General features: G+C 41.0%; 1 protein-coding gene across 1 annotated transcript in view; it reads left to right on the forward strand.

Annotated features, from left to right (window-relative positions):
* Positions 1–25,017, forward strand: part of LOC124041401 (adhesion G protein-coupled receptor A3-like) — a 209,797-nt gene that overhangs the window by 124,557 nt on the left and 60,223 nt on the right. The window contains exons 11-12 of the mRNA XM_046358926.1: positions 20,999–21,206; positions 21,670–21,878. Of these exons, the coding sequence (XP_046214882.1) occupies positions 20,999–21,206; positions 21,670–21,878 (417 nt within the window). The remainder of the gene's footprint in view (positions 1–20,998; positions 21,207–21,669; positions 21,879–25,017) is intronic.

A 25,017-nucleotide genomic window follows, 5' to 3' on the forward strand; every position in this document is an offset into this window, starting at 1 on the left:
ATGTTCACTGAGCAATGAGCAGATGTAGGAGCTCATCCTCATGAAGTTAATCTACAGTATAACAGGTGATGCACTGTAGGTAATCCCAATTAGCAGTGATGTAAAGTACTTAGGTAAAATAATTTCAAGTACTACTTAAGTAGTTTTTGTGGGTATCTTTACTATTTATATTTTTTTACTACTTTAACTTTACTACATTCCTAAAGAAAATTATGTACTTTTTACTCCATACATTTTCCCTGACACCCAAAAGTACTTGTTACATTTTGAATGCTTAGCAGTACAGCAAAATGGGCCAATTAACAGATTTATCAAAATAATACGTGGTCATCCCTACTGACTTTGATCTAGCAGGCTCACTGAACACAAATGCATCTTTTGTAAATGATGTTGGAGTGTGCCCCTGGCCATTTGTACATTTTTTAAACAAAAAATGGTGCTGTCTGCTTTGCTTAATATAACACATTTGAAATTATTTATACTTTTACTTTTGATACTAAAGTACATTTTAGCAATTACATTTACATTTTGATACTTAAGTATATTTCAAATCAAATACTTTTAGACTTTTACTCAAGTGGTATTTTACTGGATGACTTTCACTTTTACTCAAGGAACTTTCTATTAAGGTATCTACACTTTTTCTCAAATATGACAATTGGGTACTTGTTCCACCACTGCATATTAGGTACTACTGATTGGATGGATAGATAGGTGGAGGGATTGCAAGCATACAGGTAGATACTGTACTGTATCTCACTCTATGTTTCCAAGTGAATGCAAGTCATTACTTGGCACTGATTATGCAACCCACAGTGTGTCACACACTGTGAACAGACCTTGTTTGAAGTACCCTTTCTCCTCATAAGCGGTACTCAAATGAGTTGGACTTAAAAGTCATATTGCTGAGTTGCATCCCGATTCTCTTCCCTCTGCCAAAGTGTATACTTGTATACTTTTTTTGCATGGATTTTCCATGGAAATGCCCTTCTTTCCATGCTTACACCAACCCTATGCTTTTAAATTCATGATGAGAAGTGCACACCTAGGGAGAAGGGTGGAGAATTGAGACGTACTTTAGCCCTTGTGTGCTCTCTCAACCACCTCTACGCACAGTACTATACTAAAGGCTACAGCAATATTACAAGATAAGGGCTGTCTACGGCATTAAATCAAATTGAATTATACTCGTATCGTAGTCCCATCCTCCCCCACTGAGTTCTTCTGTGACATTTTGTTTGTTGCAAGTCAAGCTTTTGTTGTCCCCCACGATGAAATCGGAGGGGGAATGTGGATCTGTCTCCGTCTGTTCATATGTTCGTCACACGCAATATCTCAGACAGCACTGTCCCGATTTAATGATGCGTCTTGCCATAGCTATCCGGAATTTACAAAATTACACAAATTGACCCAAGGCGGGAGCTGTAGTAATTAACTGAAATTTGTTAGTCACATGCAAAATCTCAATTGGTGGAGGGGAAGCTGCATTATTCGTGGCTGATTGCATGTTTACTGTTGCCTTCTTTCCGTACCACTAAATATCGTCAATTGTCAACAGTTAGGACAGTACCAGAGACTCTGAAAACTCTTTAATATTTGATTATTAACCAATGATATTAGGCCACTCTTGGCCATGATTACAGACACCTGTGTCTTTTGACACTATATAAACGAGTCATCCTGCAGTGTTTGTGATTATACCCTGATGAAGACAGCTTGGCTGTCGAAACGTTGGTAAATACATTTTTGCATCTGAGCTCCTAGAGTGTGCGGCTCTCCTTTATTTTCAAGTTTTCTACTCCGCTAGCCAGCGCCTCGTCTTAATAGGTGTGCGTTTCATTTTCTTCTAGATTAAACAGTTAGGACAGTACCAGAGACTCTGAAAAGTGGCTGATCTATGTTATGGACTGGCATTAGTTTGATTCAGTCTCATTTTCCTATTGCTATATTTGAAGGCTACAAATGTTATTTTTGGAAGAAAAAACTTTTCTATAGAAGTTAATTTGCTCCAGACCTGACAAGTGTGCCTTTCCAACTAATCTATTTTCTGTTCAAACCATCAGGAAACTCTGAGAAGGTAGTGGTTCCGCTGAACAATGGCATTGCTGTGTGTGGACAACCCCAATAGCTCCTCCAGCAGATGCTGCCCCCTCCTGTCTTCCAGATGCTGCTGACCAAGCTGCCCACCATCAAACAGGTGAGGATGCTCTCCCTTAGGAAGCATGGGCTCGAGTGGCAATAAAATGGCCATTCCTTACCCCACCAGTCCATTCTTTTTAAGCCCATGAGGGTGATCGTATGAGTGCTTACTTTGACTCGGGGGTAAAGGGTAGGCTTGTGTCCTGATTATACACCCTTCTCCCAAAGTGTGCACTGTCATGGATTTGACAACAATGGAAACTCCTTCTCTAGCCAATGATTACACCAATCCAATGTTTATAAATCTATGGTGAGGGAGAAATGTAAATGTAAAAGGGTGGGGAATCGGGATGCAGATAGTCTCATTCCCTCACTTAATTTGCCTTTGACCAAGAGCTGTGACAATGGTGTTAAGTCTAGTTCACTGTTCCTCATTCTTTGTCTAATGTCTGTAAGATCATACTTGGGCAAATTTAGTGAATTTAATGGTTGGACTGTACAGTGAACAATAAAAAGAAAAAAGAAGTAGGGTATTTAAATTATGACTAGTGCAATTGCCTGAGTTGTACATTGGTAATCTGTTAATTTCTGCTCCTTTTTCACAGGTGGTTCCTGGCTGATGATCAGTCTCCATAACTGAGAGAAACCGGGGAGGAATATCACTGTCTCCAATACTACAGTCGTGGCCAAAAGTTGAGAATGACACAAAACGTTTGCTGCTTCAATGTCTTTAGATATTTTTGTCATATGTTACTATGGAATACTGAGGTATAATTACAAGCATTTCAAAAGTGTCAAAGGCTTTTATTGACAATTACATGAAGTTGATGCAAAGAGTCAATATTTGCAGTGTTGACCCTTCTTTTTCAAGACCTCTGCAATCCGCCCTGGTATGCTGTCAATTAACTTCTGGGCCACATCCTGACTGATGGCAGCCCATTCTTGCATAATCAATGCTTGGAGTTTGTCAGAATTTGTGGGGTTTTGTTTGTCCACCCGCCTCTTGAGGTTTCACCACAAGTTCTCAATGGGATTAAGGTCTGGGGAGTTTCCTCGCCGTGTACCCAAAATATCGATGTTTTGTTCCCTGAGCCACTTTGTTATCACTTTTGCCTTATGGCAAGGGGCTCCATCATGCTGGAAAAGGCATTGTTCATCACCAAACTGTTCCTGGTGGTTGGGAAGAGTTTCTCTCGGAGGACGTGTTGGTACCATTCTTTATTCATGGCTGGGTTCTTAAGCAAAATTGTGAGTGAAACCACTCCCTTGGCTGAGAAGCAACCCCACACATGAATGGTCTCAGGATGCTTTACTGTTGGCATGACACAGGACTGATGGTGGTGCTCACCTTGTCTTCTCCAGACAAGCTTTTTTCCAGATGCCCCAAACAATCGGAAAGGTGATTCATCAGAGAAAATTACTTTACCCCAGTCCTCAGCAGTCCAATCCCTACACCTTTTGCAGAATATCAGTCTGTCCCTGATGTTTTCCTGGAGTGCCTTCTTTGCTGCCCTTCTTGACACCAGGCCATCCTCCAAAAGTCTTCGCCTCACTGTGCGTGCAGATGAACTCACACCTGCCTGCTGCCATTTTTGAGCAAGTTCTGTACTGGTGGTGCCCCGATCCCGCAGCTGAATCAACTTAGGAGACGGTCCTGGCGTATGCTGGACTTTCTTGGGCGCCCTGAAGCCTTCCTCACAACAATTGAACCGCTCTCCTTGAAGTTCTTGATGTTCCAATAAATGGTTGATTTAGGTGCAATCTTACTGGCAGCAATATCCTTGCCTGTGAAGCCCTTTTTGTGCAAAGCAATGATGACGGCATGTGTTTCCTTGCAGGTGACCGATGTTGACAGATGAACAACAATGATTCCAAGCACCACCCTCCTTTTGAAGCTTCCAGTCTGTTATTCGAACCCAATCAGCATGACAGAGTGATCTCCAGCCTTGTCCTTGTCAACACTAACACCTGTGATAACGAGAGAATCACTGGCATGATGTCAGCTGGTCCTTTTGTGGCAGGGCTGAAATGCAGTGTAAATGTTTTTGGGGGATTCAGTTAATTTGCTTGGCAAAGAGAGACTTTGCAATTCATCTGATCACTCTTCATAACATTCTGGAGTATATGCAAACTGCCATCATACAAACTGAAGCAGCAGACTTTGTGAAAATGTATATTTGTGTCATTCTCAAATGTTGGCCATAACTACTACTAATGTTTGTAACAGTACTGATGAGGAAGAAGAGGATGGATTTATTTATATATATATATACACATACACATACACATACAGACATACATACTTTTTTAAAGAATATACTTTTATTATTATTCCCCGCAAACCCTTCCGCCGATCCCCCAATTGGAGTAAACTAATAACCACTTCTGCTTCTACCTTCAATCCATACATCTTATGCACACTCTACAGACACAGTCTATTTTACAATAGTTCTCTCTTGTTTGTTCTTAGTCCTTCCTCTATTTCTGATGTCCATCCAGTTTGATTTCTATTTGTAACTATGCTATTTCACGAAAGCTCCGAACCTATATACATTCTACAGATCCCGTATTCCCTACATTTTTTATCTTGTTATTAGTCCCACCCTTCAGCTCCACTCAACCCCATCTGTCTATCAACATCATCCATTTCGGATTTCTACTTGTCATATATTTTTCAACTGTGCTGTGATGCTTCACAAAAGAACTGAACCTTCCTATTCTCATAGCTTCTACAGATTGTAAATTAAAAATAAACATTTTTGCTAAAATAATTATTATATTATTATTATTATTATATTATTGATTGATTGACCATGGCTTTTCAAATCACCCAGTATTGCTATCTGTAGTGTTAGTTCTAGGCAAATGTTGCAATTCTTCAGCCATTCCTGGACCTGTGACCAAAAATGAGCTACATATGGACAATACCAAAATAAATTATCTAATGACTCTGCCTCCTCACTGCAGAATCTGCAGAGCTGGGAAGATTGTATCCCATATATATAACATTATATTAGTTGCAAGAATTTTGTATAGTAATTTATATTGAAAATGTTGAATCCGGCGTTGTTTTGCGTATCAATTCATAAACCATGTGCCATGGAATGGGTACATCGAAAATCTCTTCCCAACTATTTTGCAATTTATATGGCACAGCTGTCCGTTTTTTTGGTCCTTAAATGAAATTGGTATATGTTTTTATTTATCACACTTTTCTTTAACCATTTATGTTCTTTAATACAGGGCCGACATGCAAGTTCTTTACTTTTTTCCCCTTCTTCTTGCCTCTTCGATTTTTGTGGTAATGCTGCAATTAATTGGTTGTAATTTTGGGTAGAGCAGACATTTCCATATGTCTGTGTTAGCTGCACGTGTGACATAACTCCACCAGTCCTATTTATGATATCATTCACTAAATGTATACCTTTTTTTCGATAAATACATTTTTTTTTAATCAATTAGTATATTTGAATTTAACTACAATATTTGTTGTACTATTTGTTCTGTCCTTTCAGGTGGATCAAACTGAAATTGCAACCAACTTTCTAAGGCTTGTTTAAAAAATGAAAATATTTTGGAGATTATTTCCTTTTCAAACAACCGAAAGTGAGCTTTGTATACCGAGTATGTCTACATCTCCGTCAGACCATTTAATTGGTCAACTACATGGTAATGTAAAATGTGCATTTTTTAGTGATCCAATACGTAATATGCTACATTTATCATAATTTGGTTTTAATCCATAGAGGATAGCAAAAGTATCTAGATCCTCTAAGAGGCCGTGGAGAGACTTCAATTGTGGTTTTAAAAGAAAACATGAATCATCAGCGTACAATGACACCTTAGTTTTTAGGCCACGGATTTCTAATCCCTTAATATTATTGTTTGATCTAATCTTTTGCAGCTAACATTTCGATGGCAATAATAAACAGATATGCTGATAGTGGACAACCTTGTTTTACCCCTCTAGATAGTTTTAACATTTCTGAGATGTAGCCATTATTTATTATTTTACACCTAGGGTTACTATACATAACCTTAACCCATTTTATAAGAGATTCCCCAAAATTGAAATATTCTAGGCATTTATATATAAACTCCACTCGTACTTTATCAAAAGCCTTTTCAAAATCAGCTATGAAAACCAGGCCTGGTGCCCGATATTTCACAGTATTGTTTCCAGTACTTGTCTTATATTATATCCAATGTATCATCCATGTAAAAAACCTGTCTGATTAGGATGAATAATATCTGACAATACTTTTTAAATTCTGTGTGCCAAGCATTTTGCTAGGATTTCTGCATCACAACACTGAAGTGTAAGAGGTCTCCAATTTTTTTAATGGACTGGATCTTTATATATACCACTTGGGTCCTGTTTCAGTAATAATGATATCAGACCTTCTTGTTGCGTGTCTGATAATCTACCATTTATATAGGAGTGATTAAAACAAGCCAACAATGGTCCTTTGAGTATATCAAAAAAGTTTTGTAAACTTCCACTGGTATGCCATCCAGCCCTGAAGTTTTCCCATCCTTAAAGGCCCCAATTGCCTCAAGCAGTTCCTCCTCTGTAATTTGGCCTTCACATTAGTCTTTCTGTACAGATATTAATTTTACATTATTATTAGGAAAGAAATCCATACAATTTGTTTCAGTTAGTGGAGATGGAGGAGTCTGAAATGAAAACATATTCCCAAAGTACTTTACTTCCTCCTTCAAAATATCATCCGGTGAATCATGCGTGACTCCATCATTTGTAACACGTTTTAATAAAAACAATTGGTAGCATTTCTATATTGAAGATTGAAAAAGAATTTGGTGCATTTTTCCCCATATTCCATCCAGTTCGCTTTATTTTTTATAATATATTACACTAGATCCTTCTTGAATAAGTTCCTACATTTCTTTTTGTTTTTCCTCTAACTTATTCTGGGCCTCTATAGTACCGTTTGTATTGTACTGTTGGATTTATCCATTGTTGCTAAACAGTGTTCAGTGGCAAATCAGTTAAGAACAAATTCTTATTTACAATGACAGCCTACCAAAGGCCTCCTGCGGGGACGGAGGTTGGGATTAAAAATTAAAAATACATGAAATCAAAATATAGGACAAAACACACAACACAACACTACATAAAGAGAGACCTAAGACAACAACACAGCATGGTAGCAACCCAACATGACAACAACATGGCAGCAAAAAATGGTAGCAACACATGACAACACAGCATGGTAGCAACACAACATGACAACAACATGGTAGCAGCACAGTGTACAAACATTATTGGGCACAGACAACAGCACAAAGGGCAAGAAGGTAGAGACAACAATACATCTACGATGTTCAATAAGGTATTCTGAAAATAGAATTACAATACAAAAATGTTCTTATTCAGTGAAGTTCTGCACATCGTATGTTGGAAACCATTACAAGAAAACCTAGTTGTTTCTTGAACACTAGTGGTTTTAAGGACAAGAATAACTGTTACCTGTTGGACCATGTCTCTATCACAGCTCACTAATAACCTAATTTTAAGTTGTGCAAACTAATTGGTATAACATGGGCATGACAAATCAATCAACTAATTAAACAGTGTTATTGGCTATTATGTCAATCAATCTCCAGTCGACATTCTCAAGGAAAAGGTCAATATCCATTATAGCTATACCGATGACTAGCAGCTTTGACAGTATTAAGTCAAGAAACAGCTTTACTGTTTCAGAAAATATGGTGCCACAGAGGCAGAGCAGGCAGGTGGGCCTCCTATCTCCTGATAACCTGAGGATGCACACTGGCCGAGATGACAACCAGCAGGATTTGTAAAGACTTTCTCACCAAGGACAAACTCGGACTGTAAAGGCCAAAGGGGTCCTTCTCCAACAGTCACTGTTCCAAAATGTGTTTCGACCAGAATGTTTGCAGTAGGTTATGTCCATCTACTTAAAATGGTGGCAATTACAAATAACTTGATACTTTCCATATATGCATAGCCATTGCTGTGTTTTAAAAGGTTGTAAATGGCTTTGGTTATGTTGCATTGAAGCTATCACGCTAAATGACCACACACGTTGCTAGCTAGCTTATTAGCCTGGTAGCTAACAGAGCAAGATACTGAAGCTATTAGTTCAGAGGATACATTCAACTAATAATTTATACAGTAACAAACAAGTTGATACTGTAGCTAGTAAGCTAGCTACATATACAGTGCCTTGTGAAAGTATTCGGCCCCCTTGAACTTTGCGACCTTTTGCCACATTTCAGGCTTCAAACATAACGATATAAAACTGTATTTTTTGTGAAGAATCAACAACAAGTGGGACACAATCATGAAGTGGAACGACATTTATTGGATATTTCAAACTTTTTTAACAAATCAAAAACTGAAAAATTGGGCGTGCAAAATTATTCAGCCCCTTTACTTTCAGTGCAGCAAACTCTCTCCAGAAGTTCAGTGAGGATCTCTGAATGATCCAATGTTGACCTAAATGACTAATGATGATAAATACAATCCACCTGTGTGTAATCAAGTCTCCGTATAAATGCACCTGCACTGTGATAGTCTCAGAGGTCCGTTAAAAGCGCAGAGAGCATCATGAAGCATCATGAAGCACATGGAACACACCAGGCAGGTCCGAGATACTGTTGTGAAGAAGTTTAAAGCCGGATACAAAAAGATTTCCCAAGCTTTAAACATCCCAAGGAGCACTGTGCAAGCGATAATATTGAAATGGAAGGAGTATCAGACCACTGCAAATCTACCAAGACCTGGCCGTCCCTCTAAACTTTCAGCTCATACAAGGAGAAGACTGATCAGAGATGCAGCCAAGATGCCCATGATCACTCTGGATGAACTGCAGAGATCTACAGCTGAGGTGGGAGACTCTGTCCATAGGACAACAATCAGTCATATATTGCACAAATCTGGCCTTTATGGAAGAGTGGCAAGAAGAAAGCCATTTCTTAAAGATATCCATAAAAGGTGTTGTTTAAAGTTTGCCACAAGCCACCTGAGACACACACCAAACATGTGGAAGAAGGTGCTCTGGTCAGATGAAACCAAAATTGAACTTTTTGGCAACAATGCAAAACGTTATGTTTGGCGTAAAAGCAACACAGCTCATCACCCTGAACACACCATCCCCACTGTCAAACATGGTGGTGGCAGCATCATGGTTTGGGCCTGCTTTTCCTCAGCAGGGACAGGGAAGATGGTTAAAATTGATGGGAAGATGGATGGAGCCAAATACAGGACCATTCTGGAAGAAAACCTGATGGAGTCTGCAAAAGACCTGATACTGGGACGGAGATTTGTCTTCCAACAAGACAATGATCCAAAACATAAACCAAAATCTACAATGGAATGGTTCAAAAATAAACATATCCAGGTGTTAGAATGGCCAAGTCAAAGTCCAGACCTGAATCCAATCGAAAATCTGTGGAAAGAACTGAAAACTGCTGTTCACAAATGCTCTCCATCCAACCTCACTGAGCTCGAGCTGTTTTGCAAGGAGGAATGGGGAAAAATGTCAGTCTCTCGATGTGCAAAACTGATAGAGACATACCCCAAGCGACTTACAGCTGTAATCGCAGCAAAAGGTGGCGCTACAAAGTATTAACTTAAGGGGGCTGAATAATTTTGCAAGCCCAATTTTTCAGTTTTTGATTTGTTAAAAAAGTTTGAAATATCCAATAAATGTCGATCCACTTCATGATTGTGTCCCACTTGTTGTTGATTCTTCACAAAAAAATACAGTTTTATATCTTTATGTTTGAAGCCTGAAATGTGGCAAAAGGTCGCAAAGTTCAAGGGGGCCGAATACTTTCGCAAGGCACTGTATAGCCACGGAATTAGCAGCTAGACTGTTAGCTAACGTTAATTTGCAGCATCTCTCACAACCTGTCTCTCCTTTTCCAGCAAACTGCTGCACGCGTTGATTGGTCATAGCAACATTAACAGCTTCCAAAATGTTTGTGAGGCAAATCGGCGGACCTTCAGTCAGATTCAGCGTGGCAGTCAGATCTATCACTGACACAGGATGTTTACTGGGGAACCTCTTTCCCGTGCATATAGAACATGTTATTGTTTTGACACTTGAAAGGATCAATAGAGGTCTGGACTTATGAATGTGGCCAAGACATTGAGGGTGCCTAACAGCATGCCAAACAGCTGCTCTGGATCTAGGGTGGCTTAAAAGTGAAAGAAATGGGATGTGACTAAGTACAGATGAACCCAGTGCTTGACTTGGCAGGAGCTAAGAACCAGGATCTCAAATGTTCTACTGCTTGTTCCTCTTATAGAATATTAGCTCAAAAGTATTGTGGAGGTCCTGCACCAAAATATAAAACTGTACCCACACCTATTTCTGTCCAAGTCAAGCACGGGCTGAACCTATTCAGTGTTTGAGGATAAGAGCCTTCATCATTTGAAGAATCACACCCATTTCATTTAGCACAAGTATTTGCAAATCCAAATCTATAAAATTCTTGTAAAATATTTTTCTCAATTGACTCTTCTTTCCTACTGGTTGGAAATGTGTATCTTCCCTATCTCTTCCTCCCCATTCTGCTCTCACATAAAGAATCTGCATGTTGTTCAAGGCAGAGCATAATTCACTGACGCACTCTCAGACTGTGGGCAGGCATGATGAATGCCCCCCTGGGCTTCTAGGGAAGTTAGTTTGTCATTGTTGCCAGTTAGTTCATCATCAGAGTGATGAACAGTTGTATTTGGTGCAGCCAAAGGTTTAGAGGGAAATAATTAATATATGGTAACAGGAGGCTGTAAATATAAAGCACTTTTATCTCGCTCCAAGTCTTAATTCTCTAGATCTGTTCAATTCAACCTGGCAAACAGTCAACCTGGCAAACAGTCGTTAAGGAGCATAAGGTAAATACAAATTAAAGAGCACACCATTAGACACAACAGCAGCGTGAAGGTAATGTTTATGGTAGCTTCACTTTCTGTCGATCTGCTACTCTGAAACAGTGATAGGGAGAGTTAAAAAGTACTACATTTTTTTCTTGATATTCATTGGCTGCCTAACTCAAATGATTACCTTCATCTGGTTAACAAAATCAATATTCTATGATGGGATAGCCATTATGAGTTTACATTTGCATCCATTAACTTCACACTGTGGACACCACAGACACAGATATTTGACAGTGCTGTGTGTGTGCCTATGTGTATGTCAGTACTTGTGTGTGTTTGGCTGGGTCTCAATGCACGTGCGTGCCTGTGTGTTGGACTCATTCCTCCTCTCTGCTGACGGGCTGACTGCTGCATGCCAGGGTTCAGCTGGAATCAGTCAGCTTGTCGGATCATCAAACACCGTGATGAAATCGCAGAACCCCCATTATGCCGTTTAGATGTACAATGGGAGATGATTCATCTCGGAAGCTTTGTTCTGGGGCCTCATTATTATGTTTCTTAGCTATGTAGACAGCCGTATTCCTCTGCCTTTCTGACATATCATTTATTGACATGTTCTAGGCGTGTAGGTGGAAAGTGAGGGATGTATTTATCTTGATCAGGTTGCAGTTGTAAATGAGAACTTGTTCTCAATTGGCCTACCTGGTTAAATAAAGGTGAAATAAAATGTATGACTTCCTGTGTCCCAAATGGCACCCTATTTATTTGCATATGCTCTAGGTGTGTAGGTGCAAAAGTAATACACTATATAGGGAATATGGTCCCTGACTTAACCTCGGTCAACATCGGAGAGCCCCATGTGGCGCCATTGCGTCGGTGGCAATATATGTGCATAATAACCACTTCTTACAACCTCATACACTGTATACCCTGCCTTATAAACCTGACTTCAAAACACATCCCGCTTTGACTTGGTTGTAATTCTAACCTAATATTATAATGATGATTGCTATAATCCTGTATATTTCAAATGATTGCATCATTTGACTTCTACTGCAGATATCAAAGTTTCCTCCCACACTGGCCCCCGTGGAGGTCCACTGTCAACCAGTATGCTATTGATTTAGACTTTCATTTAGCTGATGAATGATCAAACCCCCCAATCTCCAACATGAATATTCATGTTTCTACACTTTGATGTAATGGTACATTGTCAGTTATGAGACGTTACCAGTTGCTCCCTTAACTCCCGCTCTGGTGCCCTGCAATGAAATTGTTAAGTCGCTCAGCTTCATAACCAGGTTACCATGGATACACTTGAAACGGTGTAGCTATACCTCCTCTTTGCTGCTGCATCATAAATTGGGAAAGGCACTATGAGCCAACATCTCTCAATGGTTATTGCTATAAATGAATATGGCCCATACTTCATGGAAATGTGAGTCACAATATATTATACATGTGCTGTGCTGATAATTACAACGCAACAGATGTGTCAATTTCAGGCTGTTGTGAATTCAGTGTATGCTACTGAGTGGTACTTAAAACACTACACTCACTGAAATTACAGCCCTTTCAGTGGACTGACCACAATTGAGGGGATTGTCATAAAGACGACACACAAAAAGTGAAAATGTGATAGTACCTGGAGAGGTAATTGAATGAGTAGATATGTAGTGTACACCCCCACAAAGCAGCGACTATTGTTTAAATGTAAATCACATTGTTCTAGAGCAATAGGCTATCTGGTAGTGATAGTATCACAATATTATTGTTGATGATATTATATTCGATTCTCTGAGTCCCAAGTAAAAAAAATATAATAATTTAACGAACAAATGAACGGTTTAAAAATTCCATGTGAATTCACAATGAACCCTCGCGCTGCTGCCAGCAACGGTTTGGGTCTCAAAGTGCGTCTCTTTCAAATGGTTAATCATTGGACCTGTACTACCATTACTGTACTTCAATTCCACCTCGCAAAGTTTGTATTGCCAGACAGGATGTTGCTTCTATCGCTTGCTTTGCTATGCCATATTTCCAACTGTTGAACACGACGACGTGGTGGTGGAGAGTCTACTCCAAAATAATTGATTCATCGAATCCCTGCACGTCGACTCCCGGTGTCGACTCTCATTTCTGGGTGTCAACATTCGATTCCACTTGGAACAGAGGCGACTGATTAGTTGCTATACTTCCAAGAACACAAGCACACGTCTTTCATAGCGAGCTAACAAAGGAACAGATAGAGATGGGAGGGGCACAGTGTAGGCAGATCGGTCACCAGGCCGACAGTCAGAACCGCGCATTAGGCCTATCTATTGGCAATCAAAAGTTGTATCTCGCAATGTCTCGCAACTTCAGTAAAGCAGGGCCTATCAGCAATGAATAGGATACGATATTGATATGAGCGAGATGCAGCGCTTCGCTCTCACACAGTCACACACTATACGCACATGTGCACGGGTTAGCTTCACACTGTTCACAGCGTGGTAGCCAGGGCACTATAAAACAGCAGAGAAGTTGAGCTTCAGCTCTTGGTTGCGGAAATTGACCCACTACTATGCTGCTAACTTTCTGCATCTACGTTATATCACTGAGTCTACTTTTAAATTGCACAACTTTCCCCAGGCGTTTATAGTCTATTGTCTAGTTAGGCTATAACACGGAAAATGATATGTTGTGTGATATCTGCACTGTGATTTAAATCTCTTAAGGGATTTTTCTGAACGTTAAGATCCCCTTTTTAATGTTGAAAAGTTATCTCATTCCCAGTATCTGTTTGCAATACATATAGAATAGTGATACATATAGAATCGCAATACATACCAAATCGGCACCTATATCGCATCGTGAGATTCCTGGCATTTCCGAGCCATGTTATCTGGGGAGATCACTATTTAGTATTAACTCTGATAGATGCTGCGAAAGATGCACAAGTTGGTAGTAGTGACACATATTTAAAGCCCCCTGTTTTATTATTTCTGGCAACAGAGATCCTCTTTATGTCTGAAAAAATACGGTCTCTTTTTCGATTGGCAGAAAATGGAGGATCTGTAACTAAGTCAGGGACCAGTAGCATGTGCTTTTATTGTACTGTTATTGTTGTCCTCGACTAAAATGTTCATAGGTTAAAACCAATCGTAGAGTAATGGCATGCAGAGATCGGACTGAATGGAACATTTTTTTTCTTCTTCTCTGGATTGGGCCAAATGAAGACACACCCATATGACAGCCGAATCCAAAGTTGTGGCTTTATTTCACCTTTACGGCAAGTCTAGCCATAGGAATCGCACTTCATCAAAGTGATAACCAACTGTTATTACGGCACCAAGTGTCCAATCATCCATCGTTTGTCTGAGCTTTGCAGCTGATAGGGCAAGGATATTTGGTGCCCGAAATTTCCCGAATTTTGGAATAATCCCATACGGCCATGTACATATGTGGGCAATATCCTCACGTGAGCAACAACAACAAAAAATGATTTGGGCTGGATCCTGGCTTCATGGTAACCATTCATATAGAGTGTTTCAGAAAATGATGGATTGCAAAGTCATTCAGTTTAATAAGGTGGACTGCCACTCAAGTCATTCAGCTCTATTGTGAGTGAACGCACCATGTACTGCATGAACAGGTATTGAGTGGTTTAGGGAATGAAATGAATGACTGAATGAATAACTTACATTTTGAAATTTCACTATTAGATGACAGCCGTTGTCATTCTTTCAGGCACTCAATATGTCTTTCACTTCCTTTTGATTTAAAATGAATGAATATGGAGTGTTTTAATGCATCACGACGTTTACAGTACTAGTACAGCCTCTTCTTCCTTGCGACGTTCAAGAAGCGTGTCTTTGTTCAGCTAAGATCTATGTCAGTACTGCAGTGCAGTCTATAAGAAAAATGCTCCCGGGGCAAACAGCTCTGTCACCCCAGCTGTTTAATTTACTCTGAAGAATTATATAAATACAGGCACAGCATATTCTATGTACCCACAGAGAGGCTTCATTTCTAACAGTTTGTCTTTGGATGAACCAAACAAATCCCATGTTTATTGACTAGGAATGATTGTCAAACCTGGCACAGCATAGTCCAATGTACTTAGGCTCTTAATCATTTATAACAAGTTTCTCTTCGCTCCTTTGTAACTCAGCTGGGAGAGCATGGCAGTTGTAACGCCAGGTTAGTGGGTTCAATTCCCGGGACCACCCAGGCGTAAAATGTTTGAACGCATGACTGTACGTCCCTTTGTATAAATGTGTCTGCTAAATGGCATGTTATTAATCCAACAATATGATATTTGCCTCATATTTCAATATGTGAAAAGATCGTTTCATAGTGTACTTCTCTCAAAAGTGAAAGAGAAAATAGTGGAAGATGGTTCAGAATTGGGTACGACTGTGTAAGAAGAGAAATCTGTTTCCAAGACATAGCAGTCACCGTGTTCTGTCTCCACAGAGCCTGTTGTGTTTCCTGCCTCACTCCAATCTGCTCTCAATCCAAACCTTGTCTGGGGGAAGCAGCTCGTTGGCATAGCAACCATGTAGCCTGTTTAAATTTCTCTCACTATGTGAGTGAGTAATGCTAACAACACACCACTGAGCAGAACTATAATGCTCAAGAGAGATGGGCCATTTAAGCTTCAAACATGGCAATCATTTTGAGAGAATTATGTATTTTTGATGTGGAGTCATCATATTAGATTGCGCTACAGCCTAACAATTGCTAGAAAGAACTTCTAAAAAGGAATTCCCATGTTCTCATTATGCTTAGTGTAAGCAAATGATGTTACTTACCACTAGACATAGTGCGTGACAGTAGTCTTTCAGAAACACATGCTTGCGCACACACAAACAAATAAACACGCGAACAAACACAAGGAATCATTTTCTCTGACTCACATTTACCTAAGAGTTGGCTCGAAAACGGTGTCGTGTTCATTTCTACAGCTGAGAGATGTTAATTTTCATGGCACTTTAGCTTGACACTAATTTGAGTGATCAGATTACATGGCAATAGAGCTCATACGGACAGGCTGACTCTCTCCGATTGCACTTCCCTTGACATCGGCACAACCGAGTTGTGTTTTGCTTGAAAAACATTTACGGGAGTAATTGTTTGTTGGACCTCTCGGTGTAAATGTCTTCTGTCTGCCGGTTATCAGAGATGGCTCATAATCCATTGTGGACCTGAGGAACGGAGCCAGTGTTAAGCGTGGGCACACACTGAGCTTCTGATTCACTGTTTGCCCTGTAGGCCTAGCTGATAGCATGTATGGCCTTGCATCAAGGAGCAAGAAGGGGGAGTAGAGTCAGTGAGTTTGTGTGTGTGTGTGTGTGTGTGTGTTTGTGTGTGTACATGTGTATCACCTATATCCATGTAGGCAGCTCACCGCCGACAGCCAACCTTGAGGGAAATGAGAAGTGACTCCTGGCATTCGCCTGGATGACCTCTGTGTGAAATGTGAAAACAACAAGAACTAAAAGAAGCATGTGCTCTCTGAGGTATAGGCTATAGAGAGGCTACAGCATGCCACGTTTCAGGAAGGGGAGGGGATCAGGGAAGGTCACACGGTGGCGCTGCGCCCAGTTAAATAACTCTGAAGTGTGAAGTCCCCAGCGAGTTCTTCAGGCGAATGTAGCCTAACTACCTTCTTAGGCCGTTCCCGGAAGGACTTTGTTAAAGCAAGGCCTTGTGCATGCCATAGACAGCACATCCCCAGGGCTATAAATCCCTTTGAAATGTCTGGTAAAAAGGATGAAAAGATGCAGAGAGAAGATGGGCTTGTGAGATAAGATATCCATGCAGTGTTGTGGTATTTGAAACGATCTGTGTTATGAGGTGAGGTCATCTGTCATTCCTTACCGTTTGAGATCTGTGCCCATCATAAAAAAGTCTCGGAGTATGACTGCTGATCTAGGATCAATTTAGTCTTTTAGATCATAATGAATAAGATTATATATGGACACAGAGGAACTGATCCTAGATCAGCACTCTTACTCTGAGATCCTTTGTGAATATGAATCCACATCCTTGAGCCACCCCTTCAAGGGTTCCACTATCCTTCACCTGTCCCCGACGACATCACAGATCAAATCCACTTTGACGCAGCCTGGGGTGCCTTTTATCCCAGAGATTTTTAGATATAAACTGCTTGCTTAAGCCTTTCTGGAGGAAAACCATATAACCTAAATGGTATCTCTCTCTGCAGGATGAAAATCTAAAGATTAATCTATCTTTGCAGGATTTGAATCAATAGCATTTCAAGTGTGAGTAAATGCAGAAACAAATAACTAACAAACCCTTAAAACCTCTTTGGGCTAGGGGGCAGTATTTTGACGTCTGGATGACGAGCTTGCCCAAAGTTTGGACACAAACTTTTGACTGGTACTGTATATACAGTGCATTCGAAAGGACTCAGACCCCTTGACTTTTTTCACATTTTATTACTTTGCAGCCTTATTCTAAGATGGATTAAATTGTTTATTTCCCTCATCAATCTACACACAGTACCTCATAATGACAAAGCAAAAACTGTTTTTAGACATTTTCGCAAATAAAAAACAGAAATAGCACATTTATTCAGAACCTTTACTGAGTACTTTGTTGACACACCTTTGCTAGCGATTACAGCCTCGAGTCTTCTTGGGTATGATGCTGCAAGCTTGGCACACCAGTATTTGGGGATTTTCTCCCATTCTTCTCTGCAGGTCCTCTCAAGCTCTGTCAGGTTGAATGGGGAGCATTGCTGCACAACTATTTTAAGGTCTCTAGAGATGTTCGATCGGGTTCAATTACGGCTCTGGCTGGGCCACTCAAGGACATTCAGAGACTTGCCCCGAAACCACTCCTGTGTTGTCTTGGCTATGTGCTTAGGGTCATTGTCTTGTTGGAAGCTCAACCTTCGCCCCAGTCTGAGGTCATGGGCGCTCTGGAGCAGGCTTTCATCAAGGATTTTTCTGTACTTTGCTCCGTTCATCTTTCCCTCAATCCTGACTAGTCTCCCTGTCCCTGCTGCTGCAAAATATCCCCACAGCATGATGCTGCCACCACCACGCTTTACTGTAGGGATGGTGTTGGCCAGGTGATGAACGGGGCTGGTTTCCTCCAGACATGACGCTTGGCATTCAGGCCAGAGAATATTGTTTTTCATGGTCTGAGAGTCCTTTAGGTGCCTTTTGACAAACTCCAAACAGGCTGTCATGTGCCTTTTACTGAGGAGTGGCTTCCACCTGGCCACTCTACCATAAAGGCCTGATTGGTGGAGTGCTGCCGAGATGGTTGTCCTTCTGGAAGGTTCTCCCATCTCCACAGAGTAACTCTGGAGCTCTGTCAGAGTGACCATCGGGTTCTTGGTCATCTCCCTGACCAAGGCCCTTCCCCCTGATTGCTCAGTTTGGCCGGGCGGCCAGCTCTAGGAAGAGTCTTGGTGGTTCCAAACTTCTTTCATTTAATAATGATTGGAAGCCACTGTGTTCTTGGGGACCTTCAATGCTGCAGAAATGTTTTGGTACACTTCCCCAGATCTGTGATTCAACACAATCCTGTCGCTGTGCTCTTAAGGACAATTCCTTCGATCTCATGGCTTGTTTTTGCACTGACATGCATTGTCAACTGTGGGACCTTATATAGAAAGGGATGTGCCTTTCCAAATCATGTCCAATCAATTGAATTTACCACAGGTGGACTCCAATCAAGTTGCAGAAACATCTCAAGGTTGGTCAATGGAAACGGGATGCACCTGAGCTTATTTTATAGTCTCATAGCAAAGGTCTGAATACTTATGTAAATAAGGTACTTTTTAAAATTAAGTTTGTATACATTTGCTAAAATATATTTTAAAAACTTGGTTTCACTTCACAATGATGGTGTATTGTGTGTAGATTGATGAGGATTTATTTTCATTTAATCAATTTTAGAATAAGGCTGTAACGTAACAAAATGTGGAAAAAGACAAGGGGTCTGAATACTTTCCAAATGCACTGTATACATGTATTATTGTTATTATTATTTGTTTTTATAAGGACTAGCTAAAAAATAAGTTCAAGTGTACAAATTATCCAATGGAACAAGTTTGCTCCATGGCTCAGCTGGCCAAGCAGACATAAGGCTGAACACAGGACTGAAACGACCCCTTAAACCATAATATATGTGAGGGAAATAGCAATACTATATGCCATTTAGCAGCCACTTTTATCCAAAGTGATTTACAGTCATGCCTGCATACACTCTTTCAAAACTGTTTAACAAACTCCCTCACGGGTCACCACCTCCCCCAGGAATTGAGCCCCCTCCCCCTTAAAATATTTAGATCCCACTGGCATAAGGTGAATGCAAATGCCATCTCATAAATGTAAATAAATGTAAATGTAAATACTTTCCAAATGCACTGTATACATGTATTATTGTTATTATTATTTGTTTTTATAAGGACTAGCTAAAAAATAAGTTCAAGTGTACAAATTATCCAATGGAACAAGTTTGCTCCATGGCTCAGCTGGCCAAGCAGACATAAGGCTGAGGAATAAACCATAATATATGTGAGGGAAATAGCAATACTATATGCCATTTAGCAAAGTGATTTACAGTCATGCCTGCATACACTCTTTATTTATTGGGTGGTCCCAGGAATTGAGCACACTATCCTGGCATTGCAAATGCCATCTCATACTACAGAGGACCACTATGACAAGGGGGATGGGATGAGAATAGAAAATAAGGAAGAAAATGTTCATCTTTCGCCATGTTTCAGCACAAGGGACAGTTCCAGTCCTTGTCTTTCCTCACCCAACTCTTGCCCTTTCCCTTGTTACTTAGCTGGTGTCAGGCTTCTTTGACGTCACACACATCCATAACCTCAACAGACGTCATGCACCTATAGAAGTTTGAATGCTTTTTTATGATGTTGCAGAATCGCTGGTTTTACCCAACACTGTTTCTCTGTTGATTATTCTCCCTGAATATCCGCAATGGTAAATGGTAGGTGTCCAAATAAATGGATGGATAAAAACACATCACTAGGTAGGTTTATCTTGCTGTGTTGGAGTGGAAACACATTCGCATAGCAAAAAGATGCATTTATGTTGTCATAATAATGTATAATATTTATGAAACAATTATCAGCAAAATATTCATCGGATCCCATTAATTATGTGCAGGCTGCATTCTCATATGCCCCTAAGCTGCTGACTGTAGCACTTTGGGATCATTTTATATGATTAGACTTGAACTCAGCTATGTTAGGAATGCTTACTCTGGGTAGGGTCCTCCTAAGTGCACTCAATCCATCCTGACCCAACGCACAATGTAATGCCTGCCGCTACTCTTTTTAGAAACGGTGTTTCCCTCCCAAAGCTCACAAAGGGTAATGTTAGGGGATTCCATGGTGTTTAAAGGCTGTGGGGGGAAGATAAAGTGAGTCCGGTTGTCTCTTTAAATCAACGCTGCAGAGCTGAGAAGGTAAAGCCCTGATCACACCTACAGTGATGCGCAAAAATGGAACGTAGCATCATCTGGATATGCATGCAACAAAAAAAAATCAGAATTCACCTTCTGCTACTATTTCTGTCAAACTGTCTAAGCATATAATTTGATGCATATGTTCGATAAATCCAACGTATGCACCACACAGAAAGCACTGCAACTGCCTCTACAATGTAATGTTGTAAGGAAAACGCAGCGTTCAATTGGAAATTAACGTACTTTTGGTTTACCAAAACGCAATCACTGCCGGTGTGATCGAGGCGTAAGAACAATTTCAACCTCTGCGGCAGGGAGCCTGACCAAATAGGCGCACGAGAGCGCTTCAGACATAGCCTACTGAGTGAAACCCATTCCCATGGTTACTTGTGCTCTTTGATCGCTTCCAATCTTGGAGAGGGAAGCCAATTGTCAATCTTACTATACTGGAGTGATAATTTTCAGCGGATCTCTAGCGAATGGTTTATTTCATTTAAATGTTGTCCTTTTTTATTCCATCCGCAGAACTCGGTCGCAGTCGCCTCAATCCATTTACCGCTGGCTGGTACGCCTAGCCCCTCTGCGTTGCAATCTGTTGATAACTCGACTTGCAAGCTGCAGTTTATTGTCTTTCGAAATGGGAAACTCTTTCCTTGCACAGGGAATTCGTCAAATCTGGCAGATGATGGAAAACGTAGGAGCGTTTCGACACCAGTTGCTTTCACCAAATTAGGTAAGAGGAAATGCATGCATTTTATCATCATGGCTCGGATGTTAACGCTGTCTACAACTATGATCTGTCGACAAAACACAGGAACACGCACATGCATAAGAAATTGAAAAAAAAGTGCGCAGCTTGTAGAGATCTGATCCATATGACATGTATTTGTAAGTTAAACGCATAGCCTAATTCACGCCACATTTGAATGATTTGTAAATGCATGTTATTTCCGGTACCATCTTCTTGATGACGTCTGTGCCATATGTTTAATAACTTTGACATGTTTAACATAAACAAAACAGAAAGATAAATACAAATAATGAAAGAAGGCAGAATGAATCATAATTGATGGCTGTCTGACAACAGTAACATTATTGTGTGTGTTTGTGTGTTCGTTTGTGCCCATGCGTCTTGGATGTTGCACTTAAAGACTTTCCACTTGGTTTCCCTAATGTCATGTTTTGCTTTCTTGCAGATAGGTGCACCCTCGGGAGCGCGGTGCACTCGGTTACCATCGCTCTCAGGCACTTCGCGCTGGGTGTAGACCCCACCGCAGCCTATTGGGATTTTGACCTGCTAGATGGGCACGGTGGCTGGCGGGCAGAGGGGTGCCACATAACAGACTCCCTGGGCAGCACGACCACCATTCATTGCACTCATCACAATAACTTTGCGGTGCTAATGGTGAGTACAGAAGTGACCTTATTACAATCCTCGCACAGGACACATTGTCCCCGGCTCTCGTGGGTTGTTGCTTATAATGAATCAAACACATGATTTTGCACGAATCAGTAGAGCCACGTGCTTTATCAAGCACTTCGTGATATTAAGGGACCTTTCCCAATTTTGCTTTATTGTTTGTTGTAGCCTAATCATGCGGAGGAAAATGTAATGGGGAGATGCGCAATGGAACCACTCGTTTTTTGGAAACACGAAGTTGGTTCTCTTGTCTGCTACCTCTGCTACGGCAGCTCAAATCGAAACCGTGCTCAATAGAACGAGCGCCTTGTCAGTATTCGCCTGCAAGCGCAAGTGGTGTAGCCTGCTAATTGTTTGCAACCTTCTTCCACCGAAATGTACGATTGTAAAGCAAGCCATCTTTAAATCTTTCTCGCTCAAGTTGGTCATGGTGTTGTCGCTGTGTGTATTTCTGAATACCTTCTCCCGTCGACGTCTCCTATGAAAATAGATTTCATGAGGATAATACCGACAGCGCAATGTCATCGCATCGCTCAGTCGTTCCATAGTGCCTCTGCGCCTAGTCCGCGTTTGGACAGACAGGAATTCTCCGGATGTTTACCGAAGAGTGGGATTCGCTAGATTGGGAGGTTAGTCCTTATAGTGCATGAAAGTGGTGTTCTGCGGAATGACGGTGTTTTCCAGAGTTGCTTTAATCTGCACATTTTATGAGGCTGTTCAGTTTCGTTATTTTTCCTATGAAATAAACCGGGTTTGAAAAGCAGAAAAAGCGGCACAGTGAGAGCAAGGGATGGTGTGCATGGAATACCAATATGTTGTCAAGTAGAGCGCAGATGTCAGATTGTCATTGCGTGGGGCTGTGGCAATGTAGGCTAGCAATTTAATATACAACCTGGGCTATGGGAAATGCTTTTCACTGCATGCACTTGACGGCACACCTTTATTGGGTATGTAGTGGCTGTCAGCGCACGAGCAAAGTGAGATCGCGAGACAATTTAGTGAATAGACCTGACAGCAGATTAATGATTTGAACGCCAAGGCCCGTCAACTGGAAGTGCTGGCCGTGTTGGGTGGGTGTAGCTGTTGCAGTCTGGTCTCTCTAAGGAGAGGATATTATGTTTTTTATTCGGGTGTTTATGCCAGAGACCCTGCGCGCCTTACTAATGCAATCACCACACCCGCAGTAGACTCTGCAGTGCCCGAGAAAAGGACCCATATTTACAGACTCGTGACATCACTCTCTTTTCGGCGCTATCTCTGTTGCAGTATGATTTCTCGCACCTATTTGGCTCTGGAGTACTGAACCTGTTGCATGATCTCCTCCTGTCAAGCTGGTACTGTTCTGGTAATGTGTTTGATATATCACCATATAATATATCGTTACCTGTTTGTTAACTGGTGTTAGGGACTATGGTCATTGATGCAGGTTTGGACCACCCAAATAAACCTGACACATCTGCCTCAATGCAGAATGACAACAACTGTGTCAATGCAAATCTAGTGATCTCTACCCAAACTTGTCTCCAATCTGGATAAGAGCGTCTGCTAAATGACTTAAATGTAAATGTAAATGTACTAATGCTAAATAGATCCACTGTTAATATCAGAAAGAGCAAGCATTTAATTCAGACATTTTTCTTAGTGTATGCAGCTGTGGTATTATCATCTCAGATGTCCAGCATGGGCAGTTCTGCAGCACAGTGTGATTGGATAGTACAGTATTCACCTCTGAGGTGAACCACTGCCAGGACTGCAAAGAAGTAGAGCAAACATGACACGTCTGTTCTCAAATTTCCTCAAATGAGTGGACCACAGTCAAATCTCTGCTAGGTACAACACGAGGATACCAATAGAGGACAAATCCACAACTTTCGACAGAATGACAGGGGGGTCAAACAATGAAAGACAGCTCTGGGAGATAGCAAGGTGAGAAAATCATCATCTCGTCTGAAAGGCACACGAGCAATCTCTAGCTCTAATAATGTATGCCGTTCTCATTCAGCACTTTGGGGCTTGTGTGGAGATGATTAGTCTACACATGGCGTGACAGACCAATACAATTGTCCCTGGGGATTGGTATCCAGTTATGGTTTGTTATTTAAAAGCAATTTAATGAGATGCTTTTGACTTGGCTTAGGAAAATGAAATGCTAGTCTCTCGAGTAGACCTGTGACCGGAATGCTAAATGAAAGGGAGAAGGAGAATTGTATTGCAGGTGCTCTTTGTCGTCCTTGTCTTTTGGATTAGCCCCTGGATATGAAGAGGATTAGCCCCTAGATATGAATATTAATGTAGATGTGAGAACTTTGGGTCTTGGAATAGACAGCAGGTAAATTGTTAATAGCACCTGTTTCATTATTGTTTGTGAATACCAAATTGAATTATAAGACAGAAGTTGGTATTGAGCTCATTAAAGAAGAGATGGTGAGCTCCCTTGCTGGGTTGACTGTCGAGTCATAAATTGGAAAATCAAAGAGATTGGAGAAATAGCATCATGCCATTCAGGTTTCAGCACCATGGACCGTTTCAATCACATGCTACTGAATACACCTTAATACCTTCAGTAGAATGCTGCTCTCCTGGTTTCAGCATCCTAGCATCCTTATGAATCCCACAGTTCTATGTAAGATATGTTTGCTTTTGGACCTAAATGAAATTGGGAATATATGTTGTGGCATGCTGGGCCCCATGTTTCAACATTCTGGACAGTTCCAGTGGTGCCATTGTCTTGCTAAATATGAGTCTACTCCTCTACGTAATGTTCTAGTCTATATCTTCTACGAAATGTTTGTTTTTTTAGTAACTGAAAGAGATGGTAGTGCGTACGGCCCAGTACATCACTGGGCCCAAGCTTCCTGCCATCCAGGACCTTTATACCAGGCGGTGTCAGAGGGAAGGTCCTAAAAATTGTCAAAGACTCCAGCCAGCCTAGACTGTTCTTTCTGATACTGCACGGCAAGAGGTACTGGAGCGCCAAGTGTAGGTCCAAGAGGCCCCCCCGGATTGCCGCTGCTACTTTCTGTTATTATCAATGCATAGTAACTTTAATAACTCTACCTACATGTACATATTACCTCAATTACCTCCACACCGGTGCCCCCGCACATTGACTCTGTACCGGTCC

Source organism: Oncorhynchus gorbuscha, linkage group LG08 (genome assembly GCF_021184085.1).
Source record: "Oncorhynchus gorbuscha isolate QuinsamMale2020 ecotype Even-year linkage group LG08, OgorEven_v1.0, whole genome shotgun sequence".
Lineage (NCBI taxonomy): Eukaryota > Metazoa > Chordata > Actinopteri > Salmoniformes > Salmonidae > Oncorhynchus > Oncorhynchus gorbuscha.